Source organism: Scardinius erythrophthalmus, assembly GCF_964197995.2.
Source record: "Scardinius erythrophthalmus genome assembly, chromosome: 9".
Classification (NCBI taxonomy): Eukaryota; Metazoa; Chordata; class Actinopteri; order Cypriniformes; family Leuciscidae; genus Scardinius; species Scardinius erythrophthalmus.
The window spans coordinates 13,671,684-13,690,434 of NC_138229.1; the positions used below are offsets into that span (position 1 = coordinate 13,671,684).

General features: G+C 40.2%; 1 protein-coding gene across 1 annotated transcript; it reads right to left on the reverse strand.

Annotated features, from left to right (window-relative positions):
• Positions 1-15,762: 15,762 nt before the first annotated feature.
• Positions 15,763-16,650, reverse strand: gpr160 (G protein-coupled receptor 160; the record flags this gene model as incomplete). Its single annotated transcript, XM_081373769.1, has 1 exon — positions 15,763-16,650. One exon carries the CDS (start codon positions 16,648-16,650, stop codon positions 15,763-15,765), a length of 888 nt encoding a protein of 295 aa, XP_081229895.1.
• Between the last annotated feature and the right edge of the window lie 2,101 nt (positions 16,651-18,751).

Genomic DNA, 18,751 nt, shown 5'->3' on the forward strand with positions numbered 1-18,751 from the left:
GTGATGTGTGAACTGAATTTGGCAACAATACAGTGAATTACAGTTATGTTATTGAATATTTTTCATAAAAATCATAAAAATTATACATTTACAATTGTATATATAATTTAAAATATATATTTTTCCCAAAATAAGTGTTGTAGTATAACCATCAGGACAGCAGTGATGTGTGAACTGAATTTGCCAACAATACAGTGAATTATATTGAAGTTTTTTTTATATTTTTCATAAATAATAATCATAAAAAATACGCAAAACAATATTTATACAAAATAACCGTTGTTGTATAACCATCAGGACAGCAGTGATGTGTGAACTGAATTTGCCAACAATACAGTGAATTACAGTGAAGTTTTTGAATATTTTTCATAAATAATAAACTCAACTGCACTTGTTCTCTTCCGCAGTCGGTGATGCAGGGAGTCTTGTGATTGGTTTTCAAGCCAGCCAATCAGAATTTAGCAGTCTCATCTCTGATTGGCTGGAATTATGGCATATTGTAACGCTGGGTTGTGTTGAGCAAGCGAGCCGTCTGCGCTTAGAGAGCGCTCACGGCTGTATGAAAGGAGCAAGAAAGTGAAACTTTGCACACGCGAAAGAGAACGTCCGCGCACATCCAAATACTTATTTTAAATGCAAAATTGATTTTCGTTCCTCGCAATATTTTCTTATCTGCGAGACGAACATTTCTCCGCAAAACTCAGTTAACGCGCGTGCGAAATGCCCTTTTGCACGCTCAAAATGTGATCTTGCGCGCGCAGAATTGTGACCGAAATCTCACCCCATATTTGTCTTACCGAATGTATTCTGTCGGTCAGCAATAACCTGTCACATTAAGTGGGCTGAATGAACATACAAATTCATTCTCTGCCAGTATTCCTTAATCTCACTTAAATCAGCGCATTTTGAAGTTTAAACATCACATAACGATTCCTGTTTTTCCGTCTCCAAATTTCAGACATTTTGAAATGATAATTAGGCCTACGATTTTTATTTATATATATATATATATATATATATATATATATATATATATATATATATATATATATATATATATATATATATATATATATATATAAATATTTGTAAAATATTTAAGACTTTATGGCCTTTGGCTACATTAGATCAAACTTAATTCAAGACTTTCACGCAGGGACCCCGCCGTCTGTAGATGTAGTGCAATATTTGGGTTAAGTGGTGCAGCCAGGTAGGCCTATGACGTTACTCTGTAGGATTTTCCCATAGGCTTTGGGATTATCGCAACAACAACAAAAACAAGCTCTGTGCTCATCAAAAATTTATGATACTGACACATTTTGACCAACAAGATCATTTTCACAGATGAACACAACTTTTAGGAATTTTGAAGCCTAAATGCAGTCGCCAGAAGTAAAAAGCTATAGCCTACCATTACTCTCTATCTTCCAGAAAGAACAAAAGGTTAGGCTGCTACCCTAAGTCATCTACATAGAGACATCAAGATTAAAGGTGCAATGCGCAACATTTCATGTTAAAAATACCCGTTTTTCTAACCCATACATGCTTAAACAATTGCCTGATGAGCTGAATGAGCCCTTCTCTGATCACTGCGATTGCCTCTATAATCCTGTACAGTAAAATAAATAAGAGGGATTCGGGACGGAATTTGAGACTGGGCGTGACGTCATGCGCGTTCACGCTCACCTGGCTGTGTCTGGCAGGTTTGTGTATTCGCCGCCATTCTCCGTATCAGCGAAGACAACTCGAGCGACAAAACTTTAGTCAACTTTCGACAAAAGTAGAAGATGGATTTCAAGAGACCGTGTGGTCCATGAGCGTGCACACCTCTGGTTGCAGTTTCGCTTGTCGCCAGAGGGGGGCATAGTTCTGCAAAAACTCAGAGACTTGCAAGCATTGCACCTTTAATAAGAGAAAATAATTGAACATATACATTTCAAATGATAATAATTTTAAACACATCAAACTATATGATTGCTTAAAATATGATTGATTACATTTGATTAATTGATATTTAAGATATGAATGTGTAAATATAAACAAGAGATATCTTTTTTTTCCCTTTTCTGATTCATCACACTGTTTTGACCAGCTGGCTTCACCAGAGCGTGGCGTTCCGAACGCTTTGAAACAGTGAATCATTTTGCGAAGCAATTGGTTTTATTGATTCAAAGCTTTGAAAAGCTTTGTTTCTCCCATCACTAATCTGTAGAACAAGTAGGTTACAGAATGAAATATCATTTGCAAAATATGCAAACACTAGCCATGAATAAAAGGCTATGCCACAGGAAGATACAGCTGGCCTTCGTGTGTCATGGAAAGGTAATGCATGTTATAAAGAGTAGTCATCCAACATTAATTTCCCTATTACGTTTGCATTAAAACATATATTTGTCTGAATCTGTCTTTGTTTGTTTATTTTGTCATCTCAGTGTGTCAAGGAGTGAAGATACAGTAGTCAACACACACACACACACACACACACACGAAGTAGGGGTAAAATCTTTGCGTGGCACGGGCAGCTGCCACTCAACCTGTCACTCAACCCGTCACCACTAGGGGCAATTGCCACTCGACCCATCACCGTTATATGCGCCTGCCACTCGACCCGTCACCGTTATATGCACCTGCCACTCGACTCGTCATGGATATACATGCTTGCCACTCGACCCGTCACGGAAAAAGCACCTGCCACTCAACCCGTCACCACTAGGGGCAGTTGCCACTTGACCCATCACCGTTATATGCGCCTGCCACTCGACCTGTCACAAGACCCATCATGGATATACGCACCTGCCACTCGACCTGTCACAGATATACGCACTTGCCACTCGACCCGTCACTGTTATAATCACTTCCACTAGACTCGATTCATCACACTATTTTGACCAGCTGGCTTCCCATCACCGCTAGGGGCAGCTGCCACTCGACCCGTCACCGTTATATGCGCCTGCCACTCGACCTGTCACCATTATATGCGCCTGCCACTCGATCCGTCACGGATATACGCACCTGCCACTCGACCTGTCACCATTATATGCGCCTGCCACTCGACCCGTGATGGATATACGCGCCTGCCACTCAACCCGTCACGGATATACACGCCTGCACTCGACCTCTGCCTCGGGACCTTACACAATATGTAAGGTGTTTTTTTAAACAAAATACAGCACATATCCCCTGGTAGCTAGCGGGAGCCAGAACGGTACAAGTCAATATTCAACATTAACCAAACACTCTTCACCTACTTTACAGCTACCAGACACTCTGACTGATACACATGATCAAATAGACATGCATCCCTTCTGCTCTTATTTAGCCTACCTATTTGCCACCTTACTTTATTTTTTAATTCTGCCATTTTAATCTGGAACGCGAGTCTTGACACCTACTAAGCGTTGCGTCTGCCTCAAGATCTCTAAAATACTGCTCTTATTTGCCGTCTTAACTTACATTTTATTCGCTCTTTTTGTTCATAACGGAGCGCGTCACGTCACCTACAAGCGACGCGCCAGCCACAACTTAGCGTCACGCCTGCCTCAAGATCTCTCACTGTTTAAATCTACCAGATACTCTGATTGATGTAGTCTACGTGTATAAACAGACAGTAAAATTCTGCTCTTATTTACCATCTTATCTTACATTTTATTTGCTATTTTTCCGTAATGGAGTGCACCAGCCCAAGCGTCGCGCCAGCCACAAGATCGCTCACTGATTTACTGCCTGATACTCTGACTGACATGCTGAAGGGAAAATCAGAGGAAGATTCCTCTCTACATCGATTTGTTAGTTTTATGACATGTAAACAGTGAGAGATCTTGAGGCAGGCGCAACGCTTATAGGTGACAAGATGCACGCTCCATTATGGACAAAAAGAGCGAATAAAATGTAAGATGTGTAACAGCGCAGCGCTTCTGTGTTGTTCGTCACACGCATCACACACATGACCAGCGTCAGCCAATAGTGAGCCTATGTGCTGACATACAACCCAGAAGTGCTGCGCTGTTACACTACGTGAACTCACTCAGAGGCCCACACAGAATAAAGTGAATAGTTGAATAAAGTCGTTATTTTTGTTTGTTCTTTGTGCACAAAAAGTATTCTCGTCGCTTGATAAACTTAGGGTTGAGCCACTGTAGTCACTTGGACTATTTAAACATTGTCTTTTCTAACTTTCTGGGCTGGCAAGTTTCGATCTCACAGAAACCTATGGAGGAGTGATCCAGCTCTCAGATTTAATCAAAAATATCTTAATTTGTGTTCCGAAGATGAACGAAAGTCTTACGGGGTTGACAGAATTTTCATTTTTGGGTGAACTAACCCTTTAATACAATTACAATTAATTTGGTTTGTCATGATTAATTTGTGTTCAAAATCAGTAAAAAATTAATGTAAATTATTTTAACAAGAATAAGCACATCTGAACAATGCAATTATTATTGTATAATTAATTATTTTTAACTATCTTGAAACTATCCAAGTTCAAGTCATTTTCGTCAGAGTAAGATGGCAGTGTACTTTCTCTTAATTAATTACTGTTTAGTTCCGGTATTTAATAACTGCAATTACTGTTATTACTGTTGCACAGTAGAATTTATATATACGTCTCAATGTAATAATAATACTAACACTAATACAAATTATCATCAAAACTTAATTTTAACTTAATACATTTTTCTTCAATGTTTTAATTTTAACAGTAGGCTAAAGCTCATTGTGCAGCACGTTGTTTGACAAAAAGTTAGTTTAATTTCATATTATTAAAATAAATTAAAGTAATGTTTTATGCCTTCATTTGATTACCAGAAAAGCACCAATTCGTGTGAAAAATAACATTTCATAGATTTTTTTTAAAGGGGTGGTTGATTATGATTTCACTTTCTTAACTTTAGTTAGTGTGTAATATTGCTGTTTGAGCATAAACAACATCTGCAAAGTAACAACGCTCAAAGTTCAAAGCTAAGGGAGATATTTTCTTATAAAGAAATAGCTTTTTAAGGACTACAACAAACGTCTGGTAGGGACTACACCACATTCCTCCCGGGTTAGTGACATCACTAACCCTAGAATTTACATTTACAGAACACAATTTATAGATTATCATGACAGAATATGCTAGTAATCAATGACTAGAAATATAACTACACATAAGCACATAAATTCACCAACTAACCATTCAGAAATGTCCTGTTGCATTCTACATGGTCACTTCTTCTTGAGTCTCTCCATCTTTGTCCGGTTTGAACATAAAAGGCTAAATGTTTTTGAAATTTTCAGTGCATGTGTGTGTGAGGTAAGAGGACATGAGTTGTTGAAGCCCCGTGCCAGGAGCAGAAGCTTATTTGCATTTAAAGGGACAGACACAAAAACGGTGCGTTTTTGCTCACCCTCAAAAAGTGACAGTTTTTGCTATATAAAAATATCTGTGGGGTATTTTGAGCTAAAACTTCACATACACACTCTGGGGAAATCAGAGACTTATTTTACATCTAGTGAAAAGGGCATTATACCACCCCCTTAAATAATTTTATTCAACCATACCGTCTGACAACACCACGTAGGGTATTTGTAACACGCCCGCTCCGCGACACTAGTAGTTTCAAGGGTCTTGAACATAGACATGTATATCTATGGTCTTGAACACCAAACCTCAGGCCCCGTCCACACTACTGCGTTTTCGTTTAGAAACGGAGAATTAAAACGAATACGATCTCCGTCCACACCAGCGTTTTAGCTGCGTATTAGAATTTATCTCCGTCCACATTAAAACGACTGAAAACGCGGATCACGTGACTATTCACCAACACTGGGCATGCGTGCCGGTGTAAACATAGAGACTTAAGACATAGACTGTAAAAAAATGCTTTCAAACATCAAAATGTCATTTATTAATATGTATTTGTGTCAAAATTACATATTTTCCTATTCTATTTTGCCTGGAAACGCTTCCAACACGTATCGCATGAAAAATAGGCGTCGGTTCTATTTATAACATATGCACGCGTTTACCGCGCGAGCCGCGCCTGAGACGCGGCAGTTTATTACTGTAAGAAACTGTTCCAGCGGGTGAAGTTTACTGAATATTACCTGTGTTTACTCCATGACTGATGACACCCAATCATAGAGCCGAGCGTGAGCCTCTGCGTCATCGTTTCTAAAGTCCTCCGTTTTGACCCGTCCACACTAAAAAACGCCCACCGGAGATTCAAAACGAAAAACGGGTCGGCAGCGTTTCTAAACTTCTCCGTTTTGGGTCTCCGTTTTTGCCGTTTTAGTGTGGACGGGAGGTGCAAACGTAGCAAAAGGTCTCCGTTTTTAAACTAAAACGCAGTAGTGTGGACGGGGCCTCAGTAAAAAAAAAAAAAAAACAGTATAAGGGGAAAATGCACAATCCTTTTTGTGTTTATTTCTTATACTTGTCAAATGAGTTTAACAGACTGGTGTCAACAAATTCAACACATTATTTAGCAATTTTTGCAAAAATAATTAATTTGTCTGAAGGAAAATAAATATTTCTGCATTCTCTATATGATCATTTGGGACCTCTCCTATATCTTATTGTATCTCCAGCAGTGGAGAATACCCTCTCAGAAGGGGTAGAATATGCTTGAACACACATGTAAGATCCAGACAGGTGAAACATAATATTTCGATTTGAATGATTGATTCATAAAGACTTCACTTCATTACTGGCTCTAGCTTCAGAACAGAACTGCATGCGTCTTGCGGAAGAACATTGTAGCCGGAGCTACTTCTCTATGTTTATTTCTATGACGCGGCCGGGTGAGTCACTCAGGCATTGTGCTACTCCGCAGCGGTGCCGGTGTAAAGTAGTCCGAGTATAAACGCTAATTACAGGCTTACCGAGGCGTAGTGATCAGGATAAGACAAAAACACGGTTTGAAAAAAAGGCATTCATGATTGTTGTGAGATTGTCTTTTGTCCTTGCTAAGTTACCATAGTTTGGGTATGCTAACCACTAGAGGGCACTGTATGATTATTATTGATGGAGTCCAACAGATGGCTGAGTCTGCTCTGTATTGTAACATTAGTAAAATAAAAGAACGCTCTTGAATAGAGTACAACGAGCCGTGTCTTACCTGATATCATGACATGGTGTCAGAATTAAGTACTTCACGCCGACATTAAGAGCAAAATGGCAAAGTTTGGACCTCCCGAGCCGTTCGATTTCTCGCAGCCAGCGGAGTGGCTCACATGGCGGCAGAGATTCTCCCGGTTTAGAGTCGCACCGAAACTGGACAAAGAGAGCAGCGAAGTGCAGGTGAACTCGCTCTTGTACTCGATGGGGAGAGATGCCGAACCTATTTACGGCTCGTTTGTGTTTCCTGCGGCAACCGAGGCCATGCCACATCCAGAGTATGAGTTTAATCTAGTGATGCAGAAGTTTGATGAACACTTTGTCCCAAAAAGAAACGTCATCCACGATCGCGCCTGTTTTCATAAGCGGAACCAAAGGGCCGGTGAGACAGTTGAAGCTTTTGTGCGGAGCCTGTACGAGCTCGCGCAGCACTGCGAGTTCGGTGCGGGGAAGGACGAGCAGATCCGGGACCGGATCGTCATCGGAATAATGGACAAAGATGTTTCGCAAAAACTCCAGCTAGAGGCGGACCTGACTCTGGAGAGAGCCATCCAGCTTGCACGGCAAAGTGAACAAGTGAAACAACAAAGTGCAGAGCGCGTGGAAACTACAGTGAATGAGGTGAGACGTAAACAGTACAATAGCACAAGGAGGAGCTATGATAAACCACGGCAGGGACAAGGACAGAAATACAGTGAGAACAAACTGAACTGTCAGAGATGCAATAGGATGCATGATAAAAAGGAAAGCTGTCCAGCCCGTAATAAAAGGTGCAGAAAGTGCAATAAAATCGGACATTTCGAGGCCGTGTGTAAATCCAAGATGCTGAAAGAAGTCAGAGCAGAGGCCGTTATGGATTCAGACGAGGATTCATTTTTTATTGGAGAACTATTCCTGAGAGCAACCACAAAGTCAAAGCCAAACATCATTGGGGAGTCAAACACCGAGACTGACTGGGATGTAGAGCTACTTGTGAATGGCAGTCCGGTGGATTTTAAAATTGACACGGGTGCTGATACCACCGTCATGACTGAAGAGGCTTTCAGCAAACTTCGTCAAAAACCAAAACTGAACAAGTCCAGGCCAACAGTGTACAGCCCAGGCGGGAAAGTCCGATGCGTGGGTAAGTTCCTTGCCACCACTACATACAAAGGTCAGAAATACCAATACTGGATTACAGTTGTAAAAGGACAGTATGTTAGTAACTTGTTGGGCAAGGCAGTGGCAAAGCACATGGGGCTGGTAGCAAGAGTCAATGCTATCACCAGTGACTTAACAAGCGATGTGTTCGGGGAAATAGGACTACTGAACTGTGAGCCTGTTAAGATCGAGCTGACTGAGGGAGCAGTCCCATACAGCGTCAACACGCCACGCAGAGTTCCGTTTCCGCTCCTTCCAAAAGTAGAGAAAGAGCTAAAGCGTATGCTGAGCCTCGAGATCATTGAGGAAGTTACAGAGCCGACAGACTGGTGTGCTCCAATGGTGCCCGCTCCAAAACGCAACAAGGACGAGGTCAGAGTGTGTGTGGATTTGAAACGCTTGAACAAGGGAGTGAAGCGTGAACGTTATATTTTGCCCACACTGGAGGATATAACACCTAAGCTGGCAGGAGCCAAGGTTTTCTCCACTCTGGATGCCTCTAGCGGGTTCTGGCAAATTCCATTGGACCCCAGCTGCCAAAAATTGACAACCTTCATTACCCCAATGGGCCGGTTTTGTTTTAAACGTCTGCCATTCGGCATTACATCGGCACCTGAGATTTTCCAGCGGCTGATGACCGACCTGCTCAAAGGCCTAGAAGGGACTGTCGTTGTAATGGATGATATCCTGGTTTATGGTTCTACAAAAGAGGAACATGACCGCCATCTCGACGCAGTGTTGCGGACAGTTAAGGCGTCCGGTCCCAAGCTCAACAGGGCCAAGTGTCACTTTGGAAAAGACTGAACTGCAGTTCTTTGGACACATCATTAGCGCGGATGGTGTGAAGCCCGATGAGAGCAAAGTGGAGGCTATCGCTCAGATGTCCAGCCCCTCCAACGTGGAGCAGCTGAGGCAGGTGCTTGGACTGGTTAACTATGTTGGAAAATTCCTGCCAGGCCTGTCTTCGGTGTTGCATCCACTCACGAACCTCCTCAAGAGAGAGACTGCGTGGGTTTGGGGTGAGCCTCAGGAGCAAGCGTTTAACAAAGCAAAAGTAATGCTCATGGCTGCACCAGCTCTTAGTTATTACGACGCCAACAAACCAACGGTGGTCAGTGCCGATGCCAGCAGTTATGGCCTTGGTGCTGCCCTGTTGCAAGACCACGATGGAGAGTTGCGGCCTGTTGCCTTTTGCTCGCGCACACTCACTGATGCGGAGAAGAGGTATTCGCAGATCGAAAAGGAGTGTCTGGCATCTGTCTGGGCTTGTGAACGTTTCGCCCGCTACATCCAAGGTATGGGCCAAGTCCGTTTACAAACTGACCACAAGCCACTGGTGCCATTGATCAACTCATACGATCTGGACAAAACGCCACTACGATGCCAGAGACTGCTTATGCGCCTCATGCGGTTCAATGTCACGATGCCGAACTTCAAAAAGTAATCACATTCATCCGAAAAAGGTGGCCTCGCAAAATGACAGAGGGCTCACCACTGCGTGGATACTATGCAGCCAGAAGTCACTTATCAGAGTCGGACAGTCTGGTCCTATATCACGACCGCATAGTAGTTCCAGCAGTACTTAGAGCTGGGGTCCTGGACCAACTGCATGAAGGTCACCAGGTCCTCACCAAATGTCGCGAGCGAGCCAAGTTGACAGTTTGGTGGCCAAACATCGGAGCTCAGATCACAAACAAAGTGAAATTATGTGATTTTTGCAGAAAGTACAAACCTACACAAAGACGTGAACCACTGGTAACCACTCCCCTGCCCAGTGGCCCATGGCAAAGGATTGCCGTTGACCTGTTCGAGTTAGAGGGTAAGACTTTTCTTGTCGCTGTCGATTATTTCTCTAGAGACATTGAGATTGCTTCCCTCACCACCATGACCAGCAAACAGGTTATTAACAAGCTCAAGCACATTTTCGTGAGATGGGGCATCCCGCTAGAACTGATCAGTGACAACGGGACACAGTTCACATCAGCCGAATTCCAAGATTTCAAACAGAGGTATGGTTTCACTCACATTACCTCCAGCCCACATTATCCACAGTCAAACGGAGCTGCAGAAAGGGCTGTTCAGACTGCCAAGTACATCCTCAAACAGCCGGACCCCTGCTTAGCCCTTATGGGTTATCGCTCTACACCAATCGCAGCAACCGGTGCAAGTCCAGCACAGCTCATGACTGGTAGACAAATCCGTATACTGTTCCTGTTCTGGAAAAGACATTGCTGCCACGTCCATTAGACCCGGATCAAGTCTACATGAAGGACGCAACAGCAAAAGGTTCATACAGATTCTACTACAACCGCAGGCATTCGGCACGCGCGCTCCCCGAACTTCACCCTGGTCAAACTGTTAGAGTGAAGCTCGATGGGGAGAAGGGATGGACAACACCTGCCAGGGTCATCAGTAAGTCCAAGGAGCCGAGATCCTACCTCGTGGAGATGGCCAATGGAAACGTGACCCGTCGGAACAGGCGTCACCTCCAGACTGTTCCTGAGACCGAACCTCCTGCGGAACAGCAATGTGCCCAGCCTACAGTGTCTCAGCAGGACAGCAGTTCCCTACCGACAGACGTGACTGCGCCGCCGGAATCACCAGTGGGCCAGCTACCGGCAGGCCCTCCCGCAGGGTCTCCCCTTCCACCATTGACTCCTGTGCAAAGAACTTCCAGGGGCCGTGAGATAAAGGTGCCTCTTAGGTTTCAAGACTGATGATGTTCAAAAGGGCAGAATAATCCCTTTCAGGACTGAGGGCAGTCTACCCCTGTGACGTCCTGCACCGTTCTTAGACTATTTGCTAAGACGTAATGAAAACAAAAATGTTATTTGATAACAAAGTTGTTGTATTTATTTTTGTTATATGGTTTAAGAAAATGAAAATTTAATTAATATTGCAAAATGCAGATGTTTGGGATCTTGTTATTGCTAACTTCTAAAAGGGGGAGATGTTGTGAGATTGTCTTTTGTCCTTGCTAAGTTACCATAGTTTGGGTATGCTAACCACTAGAGGGCACTGTATGATTATTATTGATGGAGTCCAACAGATGGCTGAGTCTGCTCTGTATTGTAACATTAGTAAAATAAAAGAACGCTCTTGAATAGAGTACAACGAGCCGTGTCTTACCTGATATCATGACAATGATGTACTCGCTCATTATATACATTTAGTAAATTCTGAAGCGAATTTTCGTTATTTGAAGCGACTTTCAAAAGGTGATTTACTCTGTTTTGGTAGCTACCGTAGACATCAGTGTTTATTCTCGAACTATAAACTTTTATTTCAGTACTTCTGTGATCATTTGAATATTTGTAACACCGAAATACCGATAATGTGTTGTTGAAAAGATTGTGAAAGTGTTTCATTTTGACTACTGCTCTCTCAGCGACAGCGCAAACAGATTTGAATGTACCAGTGTGAAGTTTTTGTCATTTAGGAATAAGATCGCGTGGGTGTTTGAATTAGTGCTGGGCGGTTTGACCAAAAATCAACATCACGTTTTTTTTCTAAATTATAGCGGTTTCACGGTTTTTACCGGTTTTTTTTTTTTTTTCAAGCATGATGGGTGTTAACCACATTTTCTACTGAGTGAGAGAGGAAATACTGCAGTAGATTTACTTATAATGCCCTATTTTATTGTCATGAGTGAATATTATAGAAAAAAATCCACACTAATATTAATAATACAGGTTTGCAAGGCTGTTTACAAAGAGGTGCCAGCAGGACGCGCTTTAGGAGCGGCAGAAACAGTGGTTTCCCCGGTAACGGCTGTACACAAAGCAGCAACGCTCATAAACACTGCTTTATCAGGAAAGATAAAGAAAGATTCAATCGTAATAACAAAGAAACTTTTCTAAAGACCGTCAGTTCACTTCAGATACGTTAATACAGTATAAAAACACGCGCGCCGCGAGAAAAAAGACACTCTCACCCCCACACGTCTCGTGCCCATTCTAGTCAATGCTTGTGTTTCAGATCGAAGCTTCCCAGAAGCGGCTCTCCGCGCCGCTTCGCTAAATATAGGCGCCTAGTCTATTTTGACGCACCGCGTGGAGGACGGAATAAAACCTTGTCGCAGCTGTAATGCGCCGCAGACGTGTGTTGTAAATGAGGGGTGAGACTGTGTCGCGCAGCGCCGCGTTCCGATTAAAGCGACATACACCGGTATTGCGGTATATTAAAAATTCATATCGTAACAAAAATAAACACCGGTATTCGGTATGAACCGGTAAACCGCCCAGCACTAGTTTGAATCGAGATCTATTTTTTACAGTCTATGACCGAGATCGTCTCTCTCTCTCTCTCAAAACGTAGGCCTATATGAGTAGCGCGAGTGCTTTCATTACTATTTTAATATTCATGAGGTGAGTGTGAGACGTCGCTATTAAAGGATAAGCTCCCAGCACTTCGCCCAAACATCGGCCCAGAACCGGTTTTGGAACCGAAACTTGGGAATTCCACACAGTTCCGGTATTTTCCACACGGTTCCCCCATTGTAATAAATTGTATTGTAATAATTTACCAAAACCTGATTGTTACCTTAATCCAGCCCCCACCCACCCATCCACCCACCTACCTACCTTTTTTTTTTTCATTTTCTTTTTGTCTTTGTCTTTATTGCCTACAACCAATTTAACTTAGTGAAGACCCTGTCTGTACACAGGTAAATTATGTAAATTTGAAAGTGATGTTAAAGAATGGTTTTATTTTATGAATGTTGCAACTGCCCCTGGACTGTGGACTGTCAGTTGCACTTGACTGTCTATTCAAGTATAAATTGTATTATCATGCGTACCTGTGGCAGCAGTGTGGGTGGGTAGCTGACAAATGGGGTTGCCTATGTTAGGCTACTGTATTAAAATGTTGGCTTTCCAATAAACAGTCTCTGAGAAACTCAAGGAAATGCAAAATGTGTTGCAACCGTCCCAGCTCTCCACTCATTTCCTTTTTGGATGAAATCCCTCTGATGCGGTCTTATGTAGGCTAAATATTATTAAACGGCAATATTATCAGGAAGTCAAATAAACCGGTCAGATTTCTAGTTTCATAACTATTCCCAGAGCCGGATTAACGCAAAGGCAAACTAGGCACGTGCCTAGGGCCCGATTGGCGGGATGGGGCCCAGACAGAGGGACAAAAAAAAAAAAAAAAAAAAAAAAATTAAATGTCCTATCTACAATTTATTTCAAAATGTAGCCTATTAATCAACTAAAAATAGTGACGATGTTTATCTTAACCATAGACTGTTACATTACGTCACATTAACGCCAGCCCATGACTGTAGAGGCGCCAGCCAGTTTACTCGTTTAGTCCGAGGGGACGTCAGAGGCGATCAGAGGCGGTCAACGAACGCATCCATCAGGTGCTGAGTGCGAAGCAAAAGCAGAAATAGGCACGCAAAGAAGCACAGCTCGTAATGCAGGTCATCGATTTTGGTGTGATTGCAATGTATTTTAAATATAAACTTGTGGGCTACTGTAGATCAGCGTCATTTCTGGAAAAACCATTCACCGCTTTATGAGTTTAAAAGAGCGCGCGAGCGTCATTAACGTGCCCAGACGCGACGCTTTGAATTTGCGCGTACAATCAATGAATAACATCGCGTCCAGAGCTGACTAGTAAAAAAGCTACAAAAGTAAAAGACAAGACGTTTGTATTCAAAGTTAAAAAACCAACACACTGCAACATTTTTAAATGTTTCAAATAAAGGATCTCATATCTATGGGTCTATCTTCTATATTCTGATGCTGATGATTAGATAATACCCTGACATCATAGCCTATAGGAATATTAGTTTAGATTTTTTTTCCTGCTCAGTAGCGATCGTGTCTTTCTCTTCCACTTGATTTGTGTATAGCATATTTAAGGTAGCAATGCAATACATAATAACATATTACTGATATTAATAATATGACAATATCTGCAGTCAATATTGATTAAATGGGAGGGAAAAATCCTGCCCATAACGCAGAAAAATGATAAAAGCACGTTCATGATGTTCATCTACTGAAGAGGTATTCTGGAACTGTGAATAAACTGAATAAAACAGCAAAATAACAACAATAACAATAACATCTTCATTAAACAAAAAAAGAGATTAGCTTAGATAAAGTTTGATAGGCTACCAGTAAAAAGTCTGGACCCATTACTATTTTTAATGTTTTTGAAAGAAGTTTATTATTATGCTACAAGCCTGCATTTATTTGATCAAAAATACAGAAAAAAAACAGGAATATTCAGCAAGGATGTGTTAAATTTATAAAAGTGATATTGAAGACTTTTTTAAAACAACTTTTTAATAATCAAAGAATCATGAAAAAAAGTATCACATGTTATAAAATAAATATTAAGCACCATTTCTAACATTTGATAATAAATCAGAATATTATAAAGTTTTCTGAAGGATCACGTGACACTAAATTCAGCTTTGCATCACAGAAATATATTTTAAAGTATAGCCTAGTAAAATAGAAAACCATTATTTTAAATTGTAATAATATTTCACTATATTATTTTTCTGTATTTTTGATCAAATAAATCCAGGCTTGATGAGCATAAGAGACTTCTTTCAAAAACATTACAAATAGTAATTTGTCCAAACTTATGTACTGTGTAAGTAAAAATATACTAAATTTAAAATTAAATGTTGTATAAATAAAAAGGTTAGGAATCATATTTGTTTCAAGTGTGTTTTATTGGGGGTGGGGGGCCTCCAACATGAATTTTGCCTAGGGCCTCCAAATGTCTAGATCCGGCCCTGACTATTCCATACACGTGTATTATGTAAACATATTAATTTGTTCAGTTTATTTGTATAGACTGAAACAATACTTCAGGAGCTCTACGTTTGAAGCAGAAATATAAGGTTACTAACCTGTTAGTACAACCTCTATGGTGGGTTACTAACGCTGGCCCAAACTAAAAGTGTGTGTGAATCATGGGTGGGAAGTGGGAACAACAGGGAAAATCTTGCAAAATCCCTTGTGTAATGTAACTTTAGAGTAAACATGCATGGCGGACTACGGACAAGAAGAAAATGTGATAACAGCGTTACAGAAAAAGAAAGAAAAACGTTTGGATGATGTGGAGACCAGTTGCGGAGCTCACCTCCAGCTCAAGCAGTAACTTGAGCAAGGATTGATACTGTGCGTGCGCGTTTGTCCTCGAGGTTCCCCCCACACATCAGGATTTATGATCGTAAATATTTAACATGTTGTTGGATATATTTGCGATTTAAGACACCTCACACCACTGGAAAATCAAAAATAATCCGTAGAACCATCAAGAGAATCGGTAGCCTACAATTGGGCCCAAAATCGGCTTGATTGTCCTGTAGTGTGTGGCTGCTTTAAATTTACACCAGGCCTAGTCTTATAAATGGTGCTGGTATTCACTTTTATTCTACTAAGGAGAATCAGTTTTTTTTAACAAACCACATGTTTAATTTTCGTTTTGTAATGCAAACAGAAAAACAAATACGCATACTCCACAATAAATGGTCAAACATTTAGTGTTTTAACTTAAGTGCGGTCAGTTTGTTGTCCATAATTACACTCGTAAGCTCCATATGTAAAACAAAAGTACCAGGAACAAAAACCATCTGTAAAGGTGTCGGTTTTCTGGAAATTCGGCGCAAAAGAGCGGAGACACAGTGTCAAAGCAACAGAAAAACTGTTGAGGAAACTCAACCAGATGACGTTTAACTGCAGATGTGCATTCATCTCTATCATTAGCAGCGGTGCGATGATCATCAGAACGAGAAACGAGGCCCATGTGCTGAGAAACGTATGCATAACCTTCCTTAAACAAATCAAACAGCATTGTTGAGTGGAATGCAGAAAAACCTGCACCCTCCATTTCTCAAACGGAGTGTATGAGTACAGCATGACAAAGGTGACTGCCAGTAGCAACGCAACAAGAATCTGAGAACTCTGAGGGCTACTGAACAGCTTGCATTGGTGATTCTCATCATCTCCAAACGGTAGAGCAACGTCAGCCACCCAGAAAACATACAAAGCTGCTAGAATCCAAAGGAGACACACTCCCGCAATGTAAGTCAGCTTTTGTGTCCAGGATGTGTGTCTTGAGCTTGATGATAGGGTCCAGAAGTTATCTAGTCCTACAAGGAGGAACACTGGCCAGTGGAGCATGGCGTAGATAAAACAAGCAATCTGAGTCAGTAGGCATATGTAGTACCTGGTGAAGTGCCAGCCTGAGATGCTGACGTCTTCCAGATAGAAAATAGCTGTGAGGACAAAACTCAAGAGACTGTCAATCAGTGCCAAGGAAATGCAAAAGAATCCTGAGAAAGTCCGGATCATGTAGTGTCGCTGTACCACGACCACCAGCCAGTTCAGGAAACTCTTGAGCCACAGAACCAGCAGAAGAGAAGGGATTGATGTATCCATGGTAAGGCATAGTCCACATCAGTCACAATTTTAGTCTTTGTTGTAACTGGCAAGCAGTTCCTCACTGAAACAGTTTACACCAACTGTCAGTAGACACACCCCACTTAAGCTAAGCCCAGCCCCACACATCAAATGAATAGCCCTTTTCATTGGAAGTTCATTATTACTATAGTAAAGCATGTATGTGCATCATTTTTTCCCACACAATTAAATGTAGGTGTGGTTTTACCTTTCAAGTTAATCTGTTCTATTGCTGATTCAACAACACTACTCATTCAACAACTTTATTAAAATAGATCTAAAATTTAAAATGAAAATAACTAGCATATCAGCAATACAGTACTTGCACTTTAATTAATAAATTACTATATATATATATATATATATATATATATATATATATATACATACAGTATATATTCTTTTTATGAAGGTCATATTTCCGAAGCTATACTGTCATTTAATTTAGCTACTTTTCAAATATCTATTAGATTTTATTGTTATTTTAATCTTAAACTGACAATTTATTATAAAATTATGAAATTTTACATTTACAACTATGATGATCTAAACAAAGCGTGAAACACAGTGTGAATAATCATGAACCATTTCAAACATTATTATGTGACACTGATTTATATCCATCTGTAAGAGAAAAATATATAATTGCATGACAACAAACTATTTTTCCACAAATTAATTTTTTCCCCCTAAAGTTTCCCAAAAGTGAAAGAGAAAGCCACATGATAAATCAATGTTATAACAAGCAGCTTATCAAATAGAGCTAAGGCAAATATTAATATATATGGAAGGCGTACGCAGTGTCATGCACACAAATACCAAACAGTATAATGGCAACTCACAAGACACTAAAATAATATTAAATAATAATAGAAATATAAAAACATAAGATGTAACATAAAACCCAAATGTGCATAATTGATAACAAAAGATTAAGAAGCAGCATAATTATAAAAAAAAAATCAAATAAAAAAAAACATCAAATATGAAGTGTCACAGGGAATTCAGTTTACGGCGTTGGCACTAAATTATAAGATGATTTGTTCTTTTTTTCCCCTTTTTTTCCTTTCCTTTTTTTACTACAAAAATGGTAGGCTACATTTAACATAATCTTAAAATTACATGACATGTGAGGTTATCTATTACATTTTTTACCCATATATAGTAAGGGAACTTTTTTTTTTTTTTTTTTTTACTGCAGCAATTTTACTGTCTTTTACAGTTAAAATTTCAATTTTTTTTTTACAGCATATTAAATATAAAATAAAATCTGTATGTTAGTGGCAATGACATTGTGGTGAAAATGTTCAATATTTAAAAATAAAAAAAATAAACAACATGACAAAACTTTTCCTCAGTCATGCACTGTTGGACATTTGTTAGTAGACAAGTTAAAATAATTAAGTTACTAAATAATTAAACTAGTGAGAATGTGAAAAGTGTTTAAGAGAGTTTATTACTTCAAGTCCTCATTGTCTCTTCAGCTAAGGTTAAAAGAGTATATATCATTGTGTGAGAAGGGGCTTGACTTTAAAAGGGAGTGGTTACTGGGAACAAGAATATGCTTTAAAAGTCTAAACTGCTAAAACAGAGCATTTGCAATGCAAGTCACTTTGGATAAAAGCGTTTGCCAAATGCATAGATGTAAATGTAAATGTAAATGATGTTTAAACCTGGGATGTATTAAAATTGCTGTGCCTGGTCACAATTTACAAGATTCAGGTGCAGCTCAATCCTTCTATGGCTGTCCAATGAGCCCAAAACAGTGTTAATGAGAAGGTTTTGAGATGAAACATGGTTTGCTTAATTCACTTTTTGACCAGAGGTGGTTTAAAGTGAACAGATAACAAACCTTTCAACTTTCAGAACTCAAAACAGGTTTAAAAAAAAAGGTATTTTGGAACAAACATTCGAACACAAGACGATGAATATGTTTTTACCAATAACATGTTTCAGGATCAACATCTTTGTTGACCTAGGATAGGAACAACATTCCAATCAATCATCATGGATAAGTTTACAGATCATTTTAAGGCTTAAAACCAGTGTTAGAGCTTCAGCACCATTCTTATTAATCTCT